Source organism: Osmerus mordax, chromosome 14 (genome assembly GCF_038355195.1).
Source record: "Osmerus mordax isolate fOsmMor3 chromosome 14, fOsmMor3.pri, whole genome shotgun sequence".
Taxonomy (NCBI): domain Eukaryota; kingdom Metazoa; phylum Chordata; class Actinopteri; order Osmeriformes; family Osmeridae; genus Osmerus; species Osmerus mordax.
In genome coordinates this window covers 13,018,576-13,041,435 of record NC_090063.1, presented here as the reverse complement: position 1 = coordinate 13,041,435, position 22,860 = coordinate 13,018,576, and the positions used below count along the sequence as shown (strand labels likewise).

Sequence of the window (22,860 nt, the reverse complement as noted above, 5' to 3'; positions counted from 1 at the left end):
GTCCAATCCTGTTAAGAGCCATTTTCAATTAAATGGCATTCAGTTGTGTCACAGAAACATTGTGGCCCCACTTGACAACTGCACCTTTTTCTGACTTTCTATATATATATATGTGTCTGTGTGTGTGTGTGTGTGTGTGTGTGCTCAAGCTTGTCAGTGTACTTGTGCGTTGAGTAGTCATTTTGAAGTGTTGACATTGATAGAGAGTGTCCATTGGCAAGAATCGTCTTTGAGATTGGAGTGTGTTCCCCATACGTACGTGTGTGTGTGGTGTGTGGTGTGTGTGTGTGTGTGTGTGTGTGGGGGGGGGCAGAGCTACACAGCCCCCTCTTCATGTGTCCTTCTTCATTGTGCTGCCGTTTGGCCGTCTGACAGAGACAAACGACAGTGCTTCAGAAGCAAACAGCCCAGCCCAGCACACACACACAGGTTGACTGACTCCCAACGCTCCCCTGACAGAGAGAGAAAAACAACCAATCAAGTCTCAAGCTTTTATTTTCAGTTTTGCTGCATCCCCTCTTTTGTGTGGCTGCAACATTTGACATGAAAGTCAGAGAACTGTGTCAATAGAAAGAAGAAAAGTGATATAAAACCAGTCAAATGTGCGCACAGCTTAGTCATTTGAAGTTTTGCTGCCTCCACTTTTTTGTCCTTGAAAATGTCCTTGCTCACCTCAAGTCAACAAGATTGACTCATATACATATTTCATGTATATATTTTATATTTCCGTCCCCTTTACCACGTTTCTAACACCTTTTGTTGTCGATATAAGCTGTTTGTCTGCGGAGGTAGCCATATGTCACCTTCTGCTTGCCCTCTCTCCCTGCTCTGTCGGCCCTCTGAATTGTGGGTGAGCTGCCTGGCCATCGATTCAGTAAACGGAGGGTCAGGTCGACAGGCCAATCACCTGAGGTCTGTGAGCCCCCCATAGAGGTGAGAGGGAGGGAGGGAGGGACTGGAGAGGGAGAGGGAGAGGGGAGAAAGAATAAGAGAAGGGGAAATAAAGTGAGAGAGTTGAAGAGGATTAGGGAGATGGAGGAAGACAGAGGAGAAGATGGGAAAAGGGAGCGACTGATGTTCACCTCCAGACAATGTAGACTGGTGAAGCTTCATATAATGCACACACCTGCAGCCAACGCTGATGGGGTCTTAATAAAGGTCGCATGTCCTTCTGTGGTGTTGCATCATCACCCGTGAAAACCCTGGGAATGTCTTATCCTCTCACACAGAATTAACTTCCTGCACCTCAGTATTGAAGTGAGGCCCCAAATCTTCTTTTCCATCCTCTTGGATGGACACTCCTTCTCATATCCCTCTGTAGAGCTGCGCACATCCCATCCCCTCACCTCTACAATCGTTCCCTGTGGAAGCGTACGCAGACATAACTCCAAACCCGCCCCCTTTTTTTCATCTGCAAGGGGACAGGGTGGCGATGGCAGTGATGGAGAGAGTGATCCCCGTGCAAGCGGACGGTTATTTACGTAGCTCCGAGACTCGTCAGTCCGACTTGAGGTCAACTTGCGAAGCGCCTGTGCGCACTGTCATATCCATCTCGGCCGCCAACCAGCGATGTTACATCATCAAGTTAGCCCTCTGTGCCACGCAGACAAGCAGCCAAAGGGTCTACCCGGCCTCCAACACACACACACACACACACTCACGCACAAACACACGCGCAGACACGCAAACTCCGTTCCTTGACTGAAACAGGTCTGTTCCAGTCGTAACCTCGCATGCAAAGCTTGGAGCAGCAGGAGACCTGATAGCCACGCCCCCTCCTGTCCTCAGAGCCAATGGAGAAATCAGACCGATCCCCTGTCTGCACCGGTTTGTCATAACTCTCCCGTCACATTGGCGGACAGCCTGCGATAGAGCGGGGGGGTGGGGGAGGGGGGGAGGAGGGTAGGTGTGGGGGGGGAGGAGGGGAGGTGTGGGGGGGGAGGAGGGGAGGTGTGGGGTTGAAGGCCCACCCGCTGGCTGTTTGTGTAAGCCATTCAGGATCCGTGTCAAGGTCTTGTTTCGGACGTGAGCGTGGGCCTAGATGTGAGGTTGGGAAAACGCTTGGTTACCACGGCGTCGCGGAGGCTTGGCGTGGCTCCATCACTGCCTCTCCAGATTACTGTCCAGATAACATGGGTGAATAAGACAGGTTCTTAATTCAGGTCTTCTCTTGTATCAATAGTGACATCAGTAGTCTTTCTCAGTCTCTCCCCCCGCCCCCTCCTCCCCCATCCATGTTTGTGTCATGCTCTGCTGGTAGGTGGGGATGATGGCGGGGTGAGGGTGTGTACTGTGCAGTGCGTCAACATAGCTCCAGCAGGGGTCATAAGTAGGCATGTCTGGCGACGGGTTGGAGACCAGCGGGTAGACCAGTAAGAGATACACATGGAGAAATCAAAGCAAGAAATCATGCAGAGGAAAATTGTAGCCTACCATCTCTAGATTACCTTTTTAATGTTCATATACCAATGTATATATATATATATATATGCAGAAATATATATGCGAATGTCCACAAACCTGTGTTTTGATAGAAGGTAAGGAAAAGCCTTTCTTGGCCATGTTAAGCCACTGTTTTGGGGTTGGGGGGAAGGAGGGGGGGGGGGCATTGTGACAGTGTTGCCATGGTAGCAGGCTGCCGCTGGCCTGGTACGGTCGTCTTGGGTCCCTTTTAGGGGAGGGGAGGGATGGCAGGAGTCTGGCGGATGGGTAGAACTAGGTAGCTTCTCCCAGCCCTAATCCACGTTTAATTGAACTCAAGAGACTTTGAAGTGAGGCTGCAGTGCAGTCAGATCTTATTCCCCTATTCCTCAGAGAGAGAGAGAGAGAGAGAGAGAGAGAGAGTACCAGTTCATTCCCAGATAAGGGCCCCAGCTGGTCCTCTCCACTGTCACCTTGCCTTAATGAGCTCCTTGAAGCGAGCTAACGCTAGTCTTGGTGCACACAAGCTTGGGGTTGAATATTTTTGTATTAATGCCACCACCGCTCCCAACCCCTCAGTGACAACCCTCAGTGACCCTGCTGCATCTCCAACACTTCCCTTCTTTCTTGGAAACCCCAAAAAAGGAGAGAGAGTGAAACAATTTGATAAAGAATGTAGTCAACAAAGCTCAGTGCGTTAAGTGGGTTAGCGCAGGCGCTAAAGACGGGATTAACTAGTATATGAATCGCAGGGGCAGGGCCCGACATCTGGGGCTGTCAAGTCGTCTGACAGGCGTCAGGACAAGTCACTCTGACAACCGGTGCCGTCTCCATGGAGAGAGATTAAGCCTGGCTCATTTTAGCATTTTTGGGGGGTTGCGGTAGCTGTTTAACCTCTTGTGGTGTCAGTCCCCTTGTTACAGAACACAAGCTAATGGATTGTTTAGCATAAACTATACTCAGGACGCCGTCCTTTTAAAGCGCTGTCAAACTCGATATCTTACACTATTCTACAACTACCATTGCTGTGGTGTCTGTTTGCTATGTGTACGCGATTGTGTGTGTTTTCCAGTCATATCACACAAGAATCCGTTTTTTTAACTGAGGATAACCGGTAACGGCTGTCTGAAATAGTGATTAGTATTTAGTGAACTAAATGCCTGCCTCCCCTGCCCTCCCTCCTGCTGAATGGGCCTCATTCTCTTCATAAAGGAATCTCTTTTTCATAGAGGCTGATCAATAATAAACATTAATCGTGTCGGCCCGGACGACATGTCGTCAGGGTGTGATGAATGAACTAACACACGGCCTTCTCCTCTCTCCCCTCTCCCCTCTCTCCCCTCCCCTCTCCTCTCTCCCCTCTCCTCTCTCCCCTCCCCTCTCCTATCTCCTCTCTCCCCTCCCCTCTCTCCCCTCTCCTCTCCTCTCTCCCCTCTCCTCTCTCCCCTCCCCTCTCTCCCCTCCCCTCTCCTCTCTCCCCTCCCCTCCCCTCCCCTCCCCTCCCCTCCCCTCTCCTCTCCTCTCTCCCCTCCCCTCCCCTCCCCTCTCCTCTCCTCTCCTCTCCTCTCCTCTCCTCTCCTCTCTCCCCTCCCCTCTCTCCCCTCTCCTCTCCTCTCTCCCCTCTCCTCTCTCCCCTCCCCTCTCTCCCCTCTCCCCTCCCCTCCCCTCCCCTCCCCTCCCCTCCCCTCCCCTCCCCTCCCCTCCCCTCCCCTCCCCTCTCTCCTCTCTCCCCTCTCCTCTCTCCCCTCCCCTCTCCTCTCTCCCCTCTTCTCTCTCCCCTCTCATGCCTCCCCTCCCCTCTCTCCCCTCCCCTCTCCTCTCTCCCCTCCCCTCCAGATCCTGGCCTACACAGAGGGGCTCCATGGGAAATGGCTGTTCACGGAGATCCGGGCCATCTTCTCCAGGCGCTACCTGCTCCAGAACACCAGCCTGGAGATCTTCATGGCCAACAGGAGTAAGAACCCAGGGGAACCGGAGGGGACACTAGAACTCTAGTCTCCTTTGTTTACTCTTAAGCTCCTTCTATCCTTTGGAAAACAGGACTTACTGAGATATTTCGAAAAGCAATTTTTTGGGGCAACTCTTTACTTTACATTACTTTAACAACCATGTAGCTACACAGCAATACATACAGTAATAATTATAGTAATAACAAAAAGTTAAGGATCATGGAATGTTGCAGTGGAATGTTGCATGGAGACTGGTAGTTTTAGAAAGTTCTGGTCCCTTACCACACGTCTGGTTTCTGTCGCTCCGCAGCCGCGGTCATGTTCAATTTCCCAGACCCAGCCATGGTCAAGAAGGTGGTCCACTGCCTTCCTCGGGTAGGGGTGGGCACCAACTTTGGCCTCCCACAAACCAGGTGAGCACACACACACACCTTAACATGGATTTTCAAGGCGTTATTTCCGGTCTCTGCTCTGACTCTTGTCCATTGACGCTCCATACACTGCTATGGGGAGGGGAAGGGAGGGGGAGAGGATTAGTGTGTGTATACACTCTCATACCGTCACGCTTCAGTGTGTTCTGAGATAACAACCAGAGAGAGATATCTAGAGGTTGGCTTATGCACACAAACACGAGGTGTGTCGTGGGGTTAGACAATGTCCCCCTCCCCATTTCAACACACGCTTGCACACATGCATGCAGACACACACACACATGCATGCAGACACACACACACACACACACACACACACACACACACACACACAGAGGGGCTGGTTTCCCTTCTCTCCACACCCTAGGTCTAACGTTAGCATAATTGGCTTCACACAAACACAGTCCACTTCATTTATTTATCTCCCTCCATGAGAAATAAATACCCGCAGTGGCCAGACACCCTGCAGGGCAGAACCTCCTCCCCCTCCCTACCCCCACCATCTTCTCCTCCCCCTCAATGTGTCAAATATTCGCCGTAGCCTAGCTCTTTTGCTGTTGTAGCTCAAATATCCCAGCATGCGCCACAGTTCTCTTGTGTAGCGGCCAACGCTAAACATATCCTTCCACATCAGTTGTTGGACCGGCATAATTTTTTATGTTCATGCAGCATTGAACAAATATTCAAATGAAGACTCGTTATACTCGCTGAAATTTGCCTTTAATGCAGGAAGAGGCCGTTCGAGAATACGATAGTAGCCCGAAAATACAGACGCCAGTGTGTAAAATGGTGGTGTCGCAGTAGCGCTTGTTCAGTGTCGTGAGGTAAACCGTGTAGCAGCAAAGGGCACATTTTGACTTTCTAGAGGCCTAATGACTATAATCTCACACTCCTGACAGTGATTAATTCCATCATTTGCCTTTGTTTTAATTGGATTGGGGGTCATTTGTTTTAGTCCCCAGCACACATCATGCTCTGGGGGGCCTTCGTGTGTGTGTGTGTCTGTGTGTGAGAGTGTTATTGCACGAGTGTGTGTGTGTGTTTTTGCTTGGGAGAGAAGAAATCACCAGTCAGTCTGTTTACTGCACATTTTTCTTCTTAATTAACTATATATTATAACATCAATAAATATTTCATACCAGAGCATTTATATTTTAAGGTTTATTAGTGCCTACGGCTTTTTATGATCAAATTACAATAGTTACTGTACTGAGACTGTCTTAAACATGCTTGGTTCATCAGTCATTTACAGATATCATAAGCAAGTTCTTCATATCCATTGCCAAAACAATTTAACTAACAACCAGCAACTTTCTGTCGACACACACACACACACACACACACACACACACACACACACACACACACACACACACACACACCCTCCCTCACTGTGTCATTCACACTGTTCTCCTGTGTTGCTCTTAGACGTATTACCCTGGCCAGCCCTAAGCAGCTGTACAAGGCCTCCACCATGACCCAGCGCTGGCAGCGCAGAGAGATCTCCAACTTTGAGTACCTCATCTTCCTCAACACTATCTCTGGTAAGACCACCTTTACCTGACGTCAACACACGCTGTCCACCAACAGTTCACTACAGTATTTATGCTATTCATAGAAAATGTAACCAATGCCTCTTTCCCTCTCTCTCTCCCATCATCCCAGGTCGCACGTTCAATGACCTCAACCAGTACCCTGTCTTCCCCTGGGTCATCACCAACTATGACACAGAGGACCTGGATCTCACCCTGCCCAGCAACTACAGGGACCTGTCCAAGGTAACGTAGCCCAGGACAGAGCCCCCTACCCTGGGTAGGATCGCAGCCATTATCCCTGTCTGCCCCAACCTCCAGCCCTGCACATCCAGCCTGTTATAGAAACAGTTGTGTGTGTGTGTGTGTGTCTGCAAGTTCGTGTGTGTTAATGACTCTCCGGGCCTGATTGGTGGCAGTGTAATTGCGATTGATCATTGTTTAGTGAGCCGCCTCTTTAATCACTGCTGGCTGATAGCCATCTCTGTTCAGCAGTCTGTACACGAGAGACCCTGGGAGACAAGCAACCACTGCTCTCCTACCTGTCTCTCCCTCTCTCCATCACCTCCACCCCCCTCCTCTCTCTCATTTTCTCTCTATTTCCTCTTCCTCACCACCAACTATCAACCGAAAGCACTGAACCCCCACTCCTAACCCTAATGTAAAGGAATGCTCTCCAGAGTGCCTCTATGCTGCCCCCTCGAACAATAGAATATGTCTTACAGTACCCATCCCCTCTCCAACACACACACACACACACACACACACAACCACACACGCATACACAAACACACATTACGCCTTTAAAAGCTACCACACCCCATTACAAAGCTCTGACAGTGTCCGGCGCCCAGTCCGGCCATCAATTGTTCTGTATACCCCCCCCCCCCCCCCCCCACACACACACACACACACACACACACACACACACAGCCATACACACACACACGCACATCAGTCTCTCAGCCCCCGGGCGGGAGGACAGAGAGGATTACCCTCAGAGCCAGGTGACGGAGCGCCTGTCTGGTTCCAGCGTGCAGCTAAAATGGCCGAATAAATCAGCTAAGGTCCAGGAAGGAACCCGGAAACTAAAGTAGGAGTTGTAATGGATGGAGTGGGGGGGGCTGTGGAGGGGCAGGGAGAAGAGGTACCTGGATACCTCTTAGTGAAGATACACCAGGGCCACCCTGGTTCAAGATGGCCAAGTAGGTCTCTCTCTACGCTTGGCTGGAATGCCAAGGTGTCTGGTTCATGGAATGGACCTTTATTCTAGGCAGAAGGGGAACACCTTTTTAACTGTTCATTTTATTGTATTATTTAGATTGTGGTCAATGGTTTACTATAATGGATCTGTAATCTGACAGAGAGGCAGGCAGAGAGACAGGCAGGCAGAGAGACAGACAGGCAGACAGAGAGACAGGCAGACAGGCTGACATCCTTTAAGCTATCCTCCTTTGACCAGCATTCTCTTCCACTCTTTCCTCCATCCCTCCATCCCCAGTGTACCGTTCCCCACTGAGCGCGCTCCCCCCTCCTTCCTCCGTTTGTTTGGCCTTCATTTTGACCAGCAGGCTGAAACATGACAGCCATAGCTGCTGCTTCCCTGTTCTTCTTTCTCTCCCCTCTGTCTCTCTCCCCCCTCTCTCTGTCTCCCTCCCTCTCCCTCTTTATCCCTCCCCCCTCCTTCTTTCTCTCCCCTCTGTCTCTCTCCCTCTGTCTCTCTCCCCCCTCTCTCTGTCTCCCTCCCTCTCCCTCTTTATCCCTCCCCCCTCGCTCTTTCTCCCACTCTGTCTCCCTCTCTTTCCACACTCCCTCCCTGCCTCCCTGCCTCCCTCCCTGCCTCCCTCCCTGCCTCCCTCCCTGCCTCCCTCCCTCCCTCCCTCCCTCCCTCCCTCCCTCCCTCCCTCCCTCCCTCCCTCCCTCCCTCCCTCCCTCCCTCCCTCCCTCCCTCCCTCCCTCCCTCCCTCCCTCCCTCCCTCCCTCCCTCCCTCCCTGCCTGCCTGCCTGCCTCCCTCCCTCCCTCCCTCCCTCCCTCCCTCCCTCCCTGCCTCCCTCCCTCCCTCCCTCCCTCCCTGCCTCCCTCCCTCCCTCCCTGCCTCCCTCCCTCCCTCCCTCCCTGCCTCCCTCCCTGCCTCCCTGCCTCCCTCCCTCCCTCCCTGCCTCCCTCCCTCCCTCCCTCCCTCCCCCTACAGCCAGGACAGCTCAGCCTCTGTACTCAGTCAAGCCTCAACGCCCCAGGGAGAGACTGAACAAGGAACAGAGAGAGAGAGAGCGAGCGAGCGAGAAAGATAGAAAACCAGAGATCAAGGAAATAGAAGAGACCCCAGCCTTTTTCATACCTCTTTGCTCCTCCTCCTTTTCCCCCTCTCCACCTCCCTTCCCGTTCTCCTCTAATAGCGAGGGGACTGAGGAGAGAGAGTAAGAGAGAGGGAGGTCGGCCAATCTTTATTACATGTGTTTTATTCATGCTGTTGACATGCGTGATATCAGTGTATGACCAGCCGAGCGTGTCAGACAGACGTGTCTGGAAAGGGCAAACGCCGGTGTGCACCCCCCCCCATCATTTCAGCTCTTCTACACGTTTTTTGTTGTTGTTATGTTAGTCTTCTCCCCCTTCCCTCTCTCCCTTCCTCCTCTCTCCCTTCCTCTCTCCCTCTATCTCTCTTTTCCTGCCTTTGCTTTTTGCTCCTTTTACTTTATATTCAGTATTGTTTCATTCCATCTGAGAGATTTTCTTTTCCTGCATGTTCTTGTGTCTTGTTCCTTCTCCCACCACTTTGCTTTCTCCCTCTTTCCATCCCTCTCTCCATCCCTCCATCCATCCCTCCCTCCAACCCACAACGTCAATTGACACGGCCGGGAATCGAACTGGCAACCTTCAGATTACTAGCCCGACTCCCTCACCGCTCAGCCATCTGACTCCCCTCCATGCATTCCTCCATCCATCCCTCCCTCCATCCATCCATCCCTCCATCCATCCATCCCACCCTCCCTCCCTCCATCCATCCATCCATCCATCCATCCATCCTTCCCCCCTCCCTCCCTCCCTCCTTCGCTCCTTCCCTCCCTCCATCCCTCTCTCCATCCCTCCCTCCATCCCTCCCTCCATCCCTCCCTCCCTCCATACCTCTCTCCATCCCTCCCTCCATCCCTCTCTCCATCCCTCCCTCCATCCCCACGCGTGAGTCCCTCTGATAGAAACAGGTCAAGTCAGACCTCTGCTGTCATTGAGAAGCAGGCCTGCCGTGAACAGCCCGGTGTCACACACTGTCAGCTCGCCCGGTAGGAATGCAGCGACGCAAATTTATGTCCCCCCCCCCCCCGCCCTCGCCCTGCCAGAGCACTCCTGACCCCCCAGAGGGACTATCTTATCATAAACTCTAACCTCGCCCCGACATCAAATGCTGACCCCCCCCCACCCCAATCCTCCAAGATAACATAGTCAGGATAATAACACGGTTTCATTCTGACAGACCTGAATGTTCGGGTACAGTGTTCAAGTTATGCAACACTGATTCTCGCTCTCTCTCTTCTTTTTGCTGGTCTCTCGCCCTTTTCTCTCTCTCTCCCTGTCCCGTTCGTTCTAGTTCCACAGAGAACATTTAAAAACCCAGCAAACCTCACATACTGCAGCTGTAGTTACTGTGGACCCTCCCGGTTAATTGGACATCATTCTAGGGAAACATCCAGCTCCAAACAAAACCATTGATAAACCCCGGATTAAAACGAATCCGAGATTGCTTTCCAATTAAAGCACCCCGCACCTCCCTCCCCCTCCCGTGCGGAGGCTTTCTCTGTCGTCTAATTAAAACTTGTGCGATTGCTTCATCCGTCAGGGCGCTCCTCCTCACCAGCCGCCGCGACATATTAGCCCAATCGGCGGGCGGCGACGCGCTCTCTCCATCAGTGCGTTGCCAGGGACGACCCTGATGTACGGGCGCTGTCAGCGGCGCTCTATTGTACCGCCGCCACGCCGGGTAATTTACGGCAGTAAACAAAGTGGTGCTCACACACACACACACACACTCTACTCATCTTCCTACCGCTGCAGCCAGGACACTCTCTCTTTTCTATTTTCTAAGCCTCCTCTTCCCTTTTCTTTTAGTAATGAGCCCCATGGTTATTACAGCTATAAATCAGAGTCATGTATAATTCAACGTGTGTGCTCCCACCCCCAGTGGCCCTGAGTAAGCCCACAGTGTGTCACTGTCAGCCCTGCCCTGTGTGTCGGCATGAGGCGCTGCTCTGCGTGCGTGCGTGTGTGTGTGTGCTGGTGTGTTCTCTCAGTGATTGTGGGAGTGGGAGGATAATTGACAGTGGTTCTGAGCATCAGCGCAGACGTATCGCCACAGACGAATACGCACACACCACGCACACACACAACACTGTGAACACATTCACAGACGCACACAGCACTAGATCACACAACACAGTAGCAAGCAACGCAGATCAATATCTATGCTTTGGCCCGGATGAGACCCCCCCCCCCACACACACACACACACACACACTCCCGACAGCCCTATGATATTAGAGAAAGGCGATCGATCGCCATAACAGGGCCCCCATCCTCAAAAGACCATCATTCCATTACCATTGATCTGGAGGAGGTGTGTGTGTTTGAGAGAGAGGGATGATGAAAAGAGAGAAAGAGGAGGACACACACACTGAAGAACTAATACAAATTGAACTGGGTGAGGCGGAAAAAGAAAAAAAATAGCGATTTCTGTAAATGAGCATTTAAATAATGTCCAGAGTCGGCAGGGATATTGGTTTTTGGAGATCAATGGAAAATTAATGCAACCAATCCATTCTGAAGACTACAATGGCACTGCAGCCTACCAGTGTATTAGCTACAGATTGATAAATAAAAAAGGAACCCACCTGCTCTGACTATTGATGTTCCTAGGCCCCCTTTCATCGCAGCACATTTGTTTTCTCTGACAGAACTGGCTGCAGGGAACTCTCCCTTTTTTCTTTTTTTTTCTCCACTGCCGCTCCGAAATGTTCTCTGTTGAAAACGGATTGATCTTTTAAAAAGCAAACAGCATCTAATATTCATTTGAGACTACGGGAGAGGTTGCCGTGGTGATTTGAAGCGTAGACTAGTCTTTCAAGGTTTGCTGTTTGAATGTGAAAGAGTTTCTTTCATTTTTTTGTTGTTTAATTATTCACTTGCCCTTTTGTTATCTTTCCTTCTCTCTTGTCCGTTTCTTCACTTTTTTGCTCAATCTCACCATCTCTTCTATCTTTCTGTTTCTCCCTTTATCTATTCATGTCTCTTCGTCGCTGCCTATCTTTCTCTCTCTCTCTCTCTCTCTCTCTCTCTCTCTCTCTCTCTCTCTCTCTCCCTCTCCCTCTCCCTCTCCCTCTCCCTCCCTCTCCCTGCAGCCTGTCGGTGCTCTCAACCCCAAGAGGGCTGCGTTCTTCTCCGACCGCTATGAATCCTGGGAAGATGATCAGGTGCCCAAGTTCCACTACGGCACACATTACTCCACCTCCAGCTTCACCCAGATGTGGCTGCTGCGCATCGTAAGTCATCACACACACACACACACGTATGACACCCAATCACATCCTAAGGAAAAGGAGAGGAGAAATCGTTATTACGTAAATCTAGATTTGAATGTATTGGTTTCCCCCCAGCTTTCCACACCAGGTTACACTATGGATCTGTAATGACACAGTCTATATCTACCTGTCACACATAGCAGCCATTCATCATGTGGCTTGTACAATGCTATGTTGCAGGCTAATTGTTGTTTATAATTGGGCCAGGGAACACAAAGGCTCCAGTTGATTTATGTCACTGAGAAATACAGGCCTTATCTGCATGCTAACTTATTCACAAGGCCCCCTCGTGTTTTTATTAGTAATTTATTTATACGTTTCTGTGCATAATAACACAGGGAGAAGCAGTGCATGGGATAGGGTCATTAGTTATGATATGTGGGATTAATACTTAAACAATAGGATTACAATTTAAACAGAAGTTATCCTACTTAATGGATATATTACTGCAATCATTTCTCCATTAAAGGTGATAGAAATGAAGAACATTACATTTTGATTATTGTGCCAACCCACAAACACTCAAACAGTTGCACAGACACACACACACACACACACATTCAATTTGGTTAACCCTCATAACATTGACCAGAGAAGATATTACAGACCCCATATTGAACACTTTCCTTTTCCACAATACCACACACCAGGGACTACTTTTTACAGAGGAGGGTTACTCACCCCTCTCCAGGCCCATTGTGGCGCGCCCTTCCTGTAATTGTCCCTCCTGCTCACTTTCTCAACGGCTCCCCGCGGAGCTGCCCATTGATCCGGCCACATCATTAGGGGGCTTACTCTAAATCCACTTTAGCGAAAGCCTGTTGTTTTCAAGTGTCTTCAGGGTAAAGGCGCCCAAATCAGCAGCGTAACGCACGGGGGTGGGGGGGATGGGGGCCAACTTGTCTCTGACCTGGACTTTAATTGCCCCCCCCCCCCCCTCCTTCTCTCACCCTAGCTAATTGTGTGCATCTCACTCTGGGTGCCGGTTGTCTCAGGGAGACTGTATTGATCGACGCAAACAAGATTAAGCGCGATTAGAAACACGACAACGACGTGTGTCTCTTGGCTCTTGGCTCTACCCCAGACCGGCGGTAATTGGGCACCGAGGAAACTCAACGGTTTCACTGGTTCTTCAAAAGGGACGTGTCAAAAGCCTGGGCTAGACTGTCTGTCGCCACTCGCCTTGGCCCATGAACATCAAAGATCGCCCAGATCGGAAAGATAATCAGGATTCCTGCGTGACAAGACAGTATAATTAGACCCAACCCTGAATTTTAACATTGTGGATGTTAAATAAACAATCAAATTGTATTTAGAGATGTGCAGTTATCTTAGAAGTATGCCGTTGGTTAATAGAGATTTGTTTTTCCGCAGGAGCCCTTCACCACCTTCTTCCTCAACTTTCAAGGCGGTAAATTTGACCACGCTGACCGTACCTTCTCCTCTGTGTCCCGTGCCTGGAGGAACTGCCAGAGAGACACCTCTGACGTCAAGGTAGGCACACGTGAACACACACACATGAACACACACACATGAACACGTACTCTCTCACACACACACACACACACACACACACACAAACACACAGGGGGAATTCTCTCCGGCCAACCAAGCTTTCAGTCAATCCCCATCATGGTCAATGTTGGGACTGTGTCGATCACATGACCAGACAGGAATCCAGCTATACTTCGCCTTGATTTGGTTTGTGTTGAAATGGGATCTTTCAAGGAACCAGACACAGCCCAACTAGCGAAGGAGATACCCAGTGTCAGAAACTATCAGACTATCAGACAAACACACACAGTTTTGGTCACAACCAATCACATCATAATACCCATGAATGCTGCAAGGCTGCTGATCAAAGCCTCAGTGCTAATCCCCCCCCCCCCCCCCCTTCCCTGCCCGAACTTTCAGTCAGCCTTAACCTAGACTTGAACCTTTGTCGGAAAGGGCACCCATACCCTGGACTTTCCGAGGTTGTCTGAGTCTGACTGTTCAGTCCCCCCCTCCCCTCCCAGTCAGCCCTTTAACAAGCAACCCCATCTCCCTCCTTACAATAAAAAAACATTTACGACTACAGGCGGCGGCCATCTTGTGTTGGAGGTGGATACGGGCCTGCTCCCCTCGCAGTGGGTCACTGGGTGGATGGAAGGGTGGGGGGTCGGACTTGAGAGCTAACGATTGCATTCTGCCCCCCCGCAGCCCAGTGAGAGTTAGATTATTGTCTGTATCTGACGCCCCAGGGTGGAACAGACAGTGTTTTAACATTAATACATGTATAGCTGGTCAGCCTTAAAGTTTGCTCAAAGGCCAGCCCCCAACATAAGCTTGAAAACACACTCTAACTGAAATTCCGACTACTTTATTAGCATGGTTTCTCCCGTCATACTCGCATACAGACCGAAATTTGCTATGAGAAGTGTCAACCGAAGATGCTAAATTGCACTAACCTCAGCGCCATTTATATAAAACCCTGTGTTTCAAAAAAGGCCTTGGTGTTTGGTTTTAAAGAAGGGGGAGGGGGGGATTATAGGTTAGCTAAAGCCCCCCCCCCACACCCAGTCTGTCTGCAGCCCAGGCGACGCTAGCCTGACCTCCAGGGCCACATCCACCCCCCACCAGCCCCTAACCCCCTGCCTTTGCCCCAAAGGCATCGGAGGGTGGAGGGGGGACTTGGAAAGACAGTGGTAGAAGTGCTGGGGGTAGGGGGGCAGGGGGGACTTGGCCCCTGCACTGACCCGTGACAGGACAGGATTGGGGATCACAGTGACTGGCCCCTGACCAAGCCAGAGCAGGGGCCACTGCACATAATGGGACGTCAGCCCACCCCCCTCCCCATCTGAATACACCCACTACCATATTTTCCACACCTTGTTAAGAGGTGTGTGTGTGTGTGTGTTTGCCAAGCTAAGGAGGGGGGGACACATTTACAGCAGACCTGCGCTAGTGGAGCGGGTGGAGCAGGAGCCCTTGTAAAACACATGACCTTGTGTCCCAGGTCATCTCTGCTGGAGTGCCCTGGGTTCACATGTGAGGAAGTGGTTTGTTGGTTCAAGCCCAGTGTGTTTGTTTGCATCTCTGATTGGTCCCTTTCTCTGTGCCAGTAAAAAGAAAAAAAGGGCAACTTTCAGATGCTCTTTTTGCCTGTTTGATAGCTTATTTCCGACCACCAAAAAATCCCCCAAAATTGTTGTTTTATAAGCCATTGAGGCCAATAACAAATTATGATAGCTACATTCACAAAGAAAAAGCAAAATCTCAATTTTTGCATTCCTGGTATTTAACATTGTGCCAGGTCTTTGCGCGTGTAGAGAACATGCCGGGTCAGATATCCCCTATGACCTTATCGGCTTGTCACTCTAAAGCACTGTCCATCAGGTAGGCCACCATCAGTCAGCAAACTCCAGCACCACTCACTCTAAAAGCAAACGGAAGACTGTATCACCTTATGGCTTTATAACTGTTATTGTTTTACAGAGGAATTAAAGGATAAGAGTTACTAGTCTGTTGTCTCATGTGTATGCGTTTCTAATATGTGAATGCAATATGGATACAAATCTCACCCCATTGTTTGGTTATGTTCAAGTCGGAATATGATATAGATCACACTTGACAGTTGTTTTAGTCAACGGGGGGAAAGCAGTGTGTTCCACTACAGGAGATGTACGCGATTAGGACCACAGTTTACATTCGGCGGGTCTTCTGGGTCATGGTTTGCGTGTTCGAAGTAGCCAAGAATTACGATCATTCAGCGTGTGCTTACGTTACAGGGGTTTGCCAGCAACCCCGTGCCCACACGCAAACAGACACTAATATTGAATTTATGTTTTTTGTATCTGGGTGATTTATTTGAATATGTTTTGGCTCATACACACATTTGCAGCCTGCTGTTTATGTTCATGCAGATTGTGATCTAGTAACGAAGAAAGGTTGAAACAAAGTGTTCTAGCAACATCCACGTAGGCTACATTGATTGTGTGCATATCCATGACGATATATAACAGGAATTGGACTGGGCGTAGGCCATTTTCTTTTCTTTTCGCATATCATACATGTTCTATTCTGACAGAAAAGAAGAAGAAACAAAAACACACACACACAACATTCCAGCAGCCACTGTTGGATGCGTGCGCCGGTGTTTTTGAAGTCTTTTATCGCGTTGACGCGCGCTAGCAGCCAGCCAGCTTGAACTTTGAGATGTAATTTCCATGAGTAATGGCACTGCTCAAACCGCCGCTGTGTGTCTGTCTGAGGGACGACTCTGGCAGCCTAGATTAAAGGCCCTGACACACACGGGCAAACATCAACACACACGCACAGAGACACAAAGCAGGTTAGCGCACACTCAGGCTCTCAGACAGACCCATTCATACAGCCTCACACACACACACACACAGCTCCCACCCCCCAATTAATTATCTCTGTCTCCACTCTCCACACGCTTCCTGCTTATCAGGGTTCAGGTTCTGCTCTTTTACGCGATTGTGATGAACCAAGGGTCCCTCGCCGTCACTTAGGTTCAATCTACGTTTATCTTCCCCTAACCTCTCTTTCTATCTGAACATGTTTAGGAAAATGTAACCCGTCTTTAAACAATCTCTTTTTACGTGTGTGTGTGCGTGCGTGCGTGTGTGTGCGTGTGCGTGCGTGCGTGTGTGTGTGTGTGTTGTCCCGCCGTGCAGGAGCTGATCCCAGAGTTCTACTACCTCCCGGAGATGTTCATCAACGCCAACAACTACAACCTGGGTGTGATGGAGGACGGCACGGTGGTGTCTGACGTGGAGCTGCCGCCCTGGGCCAAGAGCCCCGAGGACTTCGTCCGCATCAACAGGCTGGTAAGCAGCACACACACACACTCATACACACACACGTACACTCACACACACACTCATACACACACACAGTCAAAACACCGAGCCAAAAATATTAGGCAAGCTATATAATCACAAGTTAAGACCCTCACTACCACACAGACAGTGCAGAGTCAGTTTCCATCAGCAAACATGTACGTAACCCCCGTCTCCTCCTCCCCCCCCCCCCTCCCCCTGTCATGAGAGCTGGTCTCTGAGGCTCAGTCAGGAGGCTCTGCTGTCCTCACGCTTGCCTAGCAGGAAGTGCTAATGCATAGAGACATAGTGCTATTTCCTGTCTGTCTCACCCCCCCCTCCTCGCTCCGTTACCGGAGACCCCCACTCCTAGGATATGCTCCGGCTCTTTGATTGCACTGCTGGCAAAACTATCCAACATCGCCCCATGTCCTGAGTGTGTCCTGTGTGTGTGTGTGTGTGTGTGTGTGTGTGTGTGTGAGATGCAGTATCTGATGTCTGATCTCTCTATCTCCCTAAAGCACAAAGACCCTGTTTATATTTAGTTGTTGTCAGACCTGCTGTCAGTTTTCTAGCACTGCAGTCTCTTCTTTCACACACAGCGAAAGCTTAGACAGATTCCTTCCAGTTTACGATGTTGAGAAGGTCAAAAGCTCACAGGATCAATGTACTGTTTTTACAGTGTCATTCCAAAGTGGATATCTGTTTCAGTGTCATTTATGTTCAAGAGATACCAGAAAAACTGAATGTTTACCTTTTAAATTAACACGTTGGTCAAAGACAAACATAGAAGTGTGTTTTATTAGATGCACTCAATTGACTTGATTTTTGCTGATCAAAAATGAAAAAAAAGCATATATATATATATATATATATTCCAATATTCTTGGAAAATACCAAATTCAAATATATATACAAATATATTTCATTGTTCCTGAAGATTATTATTTTTAGATATGCCTCACCTGTACATCCACTGTGTACTCCACTTTCATGGACTAGCCAAGCTCAGCAGCACTCACTACCCCAGCAGAGTGCACTGCTTCCTGTCACTAGCCAAGCTCACCAGCACTCACTACCCTTCCTAGCACTTCCTGGCCTCTCCACTAGTAGGGATGGGCACCAGGCATGTGTGCCATAACCTGCCATCGGCTGTTCATCCCTTCATTCATTTCACCAAGTCTCATTAATAACACACACACGCTGTGTCACGTTAGCCATGGGGAGAGCAGAGAGCGGGTCTGTGTGCATGTGTGTACGTTGTGTTTTACACACACTTCTGTGTATACTATGCACAGCTAGGCGTATGGATTTGATGTCATGTTGACCAACACAGGAACACGCACATCCACACTCTAATATCCCTCCATACTGCAGATACACACACACGTACACACAACCCCCCCCCCCCCCCCCCCCCATTTAAAAATAAAATAAAATGCATTCTCAAGCATTCTCTGATCTCTTGTCCACATGTAAGCAGAACATATCACCTCCCCTCACACACACACACAACCCCCTCCCACCCCCAGGCTGCCTGAGCTGTCAGATGGCCGGTCTGGTCCGACAGGACTCATATCTGCTCCAGCCCATCTGCAGAAGCAGCAGAGGCACCAGTGGAACCCACAGCTCTGCTGGACACATGATCTATGGTTCTGCCTGGAACTGCTGATGCTACAGTAACAAGCCGGCCAGCTAACCAGACAGTCTTAAGCCCTACAGTTAATTAGCCCCGGGGGGGGGGGGGGGGGGGGGGGGGGGGGGAATGACAATTGGACTGGTCACACTTACTCACACATGAAACGGTGTAGCACAGGGGGGCTCTGCGACAGGGAGGAGAGGGAGTCAGGGTTGTTGTGGTCCTTAACTTGTCGTACGGGCAGAGCCCGCGGTGCAGCTTATGCATGTCTTTTATTTCCTCTGAGGAGTTTCCAGCCCACCCCTGGGTGTTTGACACTATGCCTCTCCAAGGTACCGTAAATGCAATTTAGCCCCATCCAAAGGGTCTACACACACACACACACACTGAGATATGTTCCTGTGGTAATCGATACAGCCCTGTCCCAGCTGTGTGCAGATATTGATCCGTGCACACGGCCAAGCCCAGCAGGCTAGATACATGGTCTGCTTGCCTCTAACAAGCGTACTCACAAGCAGCAGCTGGTTCTCACAAACAGCTTTTGTTTGGAAACCTTTTCGGCGAGTAGCGTTGGTTTTGAGGCAAACTGCAAATACCACTTTTCTGCATTTAGTCGAATCAAATGTTTTTAGATTTTTGAATTATGTTTTACTATTAAGCTCGACACTCCGTCGCTGAGGACTGTTATGTGAAGGTAGAAGGATTCTCTTGATCCCAGCGACCCTGCACTTATCCTGTATCAGCCTGCATACATCATTACCTTTTTTTTTACCTGCCCATTTAGGGGCCTTCCCCCTCCGCTTCCTGTGTCCCTGTGGGACACCATATGAGATGCACACTCACACACTCAGCTGTAAGGTTATATCTGACATACCGACACGCCAGGGACTACACACACTGAAGTCCCCCACTCAGTAATGCGATACTGTGAACAATAACGTCTGTTGTTTCCAAGTCAGCTTCATGTGTTCAGACCTACTTTGCACACATGATGGAGGCCATTGTCTCATCTTCGCAGCAATCCAATGCTGCGTTGTAGTGTCATTGCACGGGTGTCGAGTCCTCAAAATCACAAAGATGAGACATCTTATCTTTTCATGATGTTTATTCGCAAATGTTTTTTTGGTTGTTGTTCTTGAATGAAAGTAGCCATAACGCGAGTCGTCTTGAAGCAGAATGGACATGTCCTCTCCTTTTCTGTCTAGACAGAATCACTCTTTAAACTGTCCAGCTGAACGGAAGCTCCCAAACTTCTTTTTTTTCTTTTTCTTGAAGTACTTCTGTCCACATACCGCACATACTGCCACCATTAGTCCCACCCCTCCCTGGAGAGGTGGATGAAATGGGGGATGAACGGAGGGGTGTGGGGCCGACACAGTGCGCGTCATGACAGATAGCTGGCATTAGGAGTTGTCAGCTGGCTACTGTGGCACTACAGGGAGAAATGAGAGGAGAGGGAGGGAGGGAGGGAAAGGTTGGAGCTAGAGTTAGAGTGAGGGGAGGGGGAGAAAGAAGAGGGGAGAGAAGGAGGGAGAGGGAGAAAGGAGCGATGGAAGGAGCTAATGGCCTATTTGGCTCTCCAGCATGTCTGGCCCTAATGGCCCAGCAATACAGGCACAGACTGCATACACACATACACACATACTCTCCTGCTGTCTCTCGAGTGCTAGCGTGTCTCCTCTCTCGTTATGAGCCATAGATGATTAACAGCTAATTAAAGCCCAATCTGGGAAAGCAATTAAAACCCACTCACGGTAAAGGATCGAAGCACTGCGCTAAATGGCAGTTTGTTTTTGTTGTTGTGGAGAGGGAGGGAGAGGCAGGGAGAGCATGAGAGGGAGAGAAGGATTGCTGTGCAGGTTTTATAGAGTGTGTGTGCGCATGTGTGTGGTGGGGCTGTGATAGCGTTGAATATAAAGACACAGGTGTGGCTCCTTGCAGAGTAAGCCTGAGATCTCCGTGAGGTGGAGAATAGGAAGCACTTCTGGGGACGGCCGGCTCGTCCACGTCCACAGCTCTGAAGCACAGTGCACCACGTGCCTTTGACTCAACGGCATCGCGTTCCACAACCCCGGCGCACACTCGCACACAAACAGACAGGCACACGTTCTCCTAAACACAGCTCCTTGATTGACCCTGGCTTACACATCCCCAGGACTCATTGCCCCGTGTGTAAATACATAGGTTCGGGATGTAGAGGGGCTTAGTGGGATTTTAAACAGAACTGCTGTAGAGAAAGTGGACACGCGCATGCACACACACACACACACACACTCACAGATATGTAGACTCACACACATCCTGATGTGCCGTGACACAGAGATTGGGCTCCGATTGTTGTTTTTACCACGGGGTCGAGGGAAAGGTTAAGAACTTGATCCCCCTTCTTGCCAGATAACTAGACGTCTCTGGGCTCTGTCATGTCCTGCAGGCATTCCACAATATATGACGAATCTTCTGTCCGACTCTATCTCTGTCTCTCTCTGTCTCTCTCTGTCTCTCTCTGTCTCTCTCTCTCTCTCTCTTGCTCTGTCTTTCTCTCTCCTGCCTCTCTTTCTCTCTCTTTCTCTTTCTCTCAGGTCTGTTTACCATTAGCAAACTAGCAGGTGATCATGTGCTCCAGCTTAACTTTCCAGAGACAGGGAGGCTACTGTCTGGTGGGACTGACCACAGAACACAGAAACTCTGTCCAGCACTCGTACGTCAAAACATCAGATCGTTCTGCTCGGTCAACATCTGCATTATACTCAGAAAAATATACTAAGAAGAAGAAGAACATTTTTTTATGTAGTATTTACATGTGGTATTGATATCCATGTAAATGTGTAGTATAGTTTGTTAGACATACAGTACATTGTTATAAATACATTTCTTCTTATTAGTAGTTATTGGAGGAAAAGAATGGTCTTCATTTCTCAGGAGATAAGGAGAAAGAAGAGAGACAGAGATGAAAGAGACACAGAGAGAGAGAGATACGCTGAATGTGCCAAAACAGTTTGAGCGATTGAACAGAAGCTGAAGCGGAGACAGAGAGTTGAACACAGTTCACCATCACCTAACAGCCTCTCAACAACTTTCATACAGCCCCCAGACTAGCCCACACAGCCCTCAGACTAGCCCACACAGCCCCCAGACTAGCCCACACAGCCCCCAGACTAGTCCACACAGCCCCCAGACTAGCCCACACAGCCCCCAGACTAGTCCACACAGCCCTCAGACTAGCCCACACAGCCCCCAGACTAGCCCACACAGCCCTCAGACTAGCCCACACAGCCCTCAGACTAGCCCACGCAGCCCTCAGACTAGCTCAGAAAGCACCACACACAGCACAGGTAGCCCTCAGACTAGCCCAGGTAGGCAGGTTACTTTCCCGCTGGCCACTCCACGGCAACCGTGGAGTCCAGCAACGAGCGTGATGTCTGAGACAGTTTTCCTACTCTCTTCACATCTGTCAGTTGAATGAACCCCCCTCCCCCCGTAATAAACGTAACATACGCTGTGGTGCTCGCCATTTCAATGTGAGCCATATCATGTTAGCTCCCATCCCCTTGAGACCCCCCCCACACACCTCCAACTCGGGGCAAAAGCAGCACAAAGTTGAAGTGCGTCAAGTCAATATGCTGACAGCTCCTCGCACTTACGTGACTTTGACATTCCAAAGTTGTTTGTCCTGCATTCCTACATGTTTGAAGCCAAGGAGGGGGGCGCGAGTTCTGTGCTGAAGTTTTATTTCTTTATTCGTCATATCTCTTATTTTGAAGCCATGTTTGCTTTCACTGCCCTACAGCGGCTATATCTGAAAACACCTCAAGCTAACCTCCCTCCGTGGATTTACGACTCTACCCTAAGGTATCACAAGGGGTTGTGTGAAGTGTCATCGAGAGATGTCGGTGAGGGGGGAAAGAGGGAGGGAGAACCATTCCGGCCTTTTTCCCACACAACCAGGCATCGCAGCTCCCCTGGTAAGACCACCAGCCATTTGGGGTCAAAGTTTGCTGCTGTTTACATTCGCCTCTCGTCCCCACAATTCTCTCTCCAATCAGGCACCAGCTGGGGCGCCCGTAATGCTTTCTTCCCCTTGCTCCCAGGACCCCCACAGGGACTGTTAGAGCTGAGGTAAACCACAATCGCTAACCACAGACCTGGCTTCTGTGAATGAGTGAGTGAGTGAGAAACAACCCAGATACCTTAGCCTAGCTTAGCTTAGCATTCCGAAAGTAAGCAGACCTTAATGTAGCATAGCCTAGCTTAGCGTAGCCTAGCGCTAATCCAGCTGTGGGTGTCTGGAAGGCTCTGGCTAAAGGGCCACTGGATGGGAAAGGGCTGTGGGAGTCTGGTCAACGTCAGCCGGCGCTCACTGAAGGGGTATTGTCATGCGTGAGGGCAGACATGTTTACTGCGTGCTCTGTATTTTACGACCCTCCCCCTCCTCCTCCTTTGCTTGGTCTCTCCTCTTCAAGTGATGTCATGGAGCAGACTGAAGGAGCATGA

General features: G+C 50.0%; 1 protein-coding gene across 1 annotated transcript in view; it reads left to right on the top strand.

The window, feature by feature from the left end:
• The window catches only part of lrba (LPS-responsive vesicle trafficking, beach and anchor containing), a 178,324-nt gene that overhangs the window by 128,002 nt on the left and 27,462 nt on the right, over window positions 1-22,860 (top strand). Inside the window, exons 41-47 of the mRNA XM_067249692.1 lie at window positions 4,258-4,375; window positions 4,681-4,783; window positions 6,230-6,345; window positions 6,467-6,579; window positions 11,725-11,865; window positions 13,279-13,398; window positions 16,587-16,739. Coding sequence (XP_067105793.1) covers window positions 4,258-4,375; window positions 4,681-4,783; window positions 6,230-6,345; window positions 6,467-6,579; window positions 11,725-11,865; window positions 13,279-13,398; window positions 16,587-16,739 — 864 coding nt within the window. The remainder of the gene's footprint in view (window positions 1-4,257; window positions 4,376-4,680; window positions 4,784-6,229; window positions 6,346-6,466; window positions 6,580-11,724; window positions 11,866-13,278; window positions 13,399-16,586; window positions 16,740-22,860) is intronic.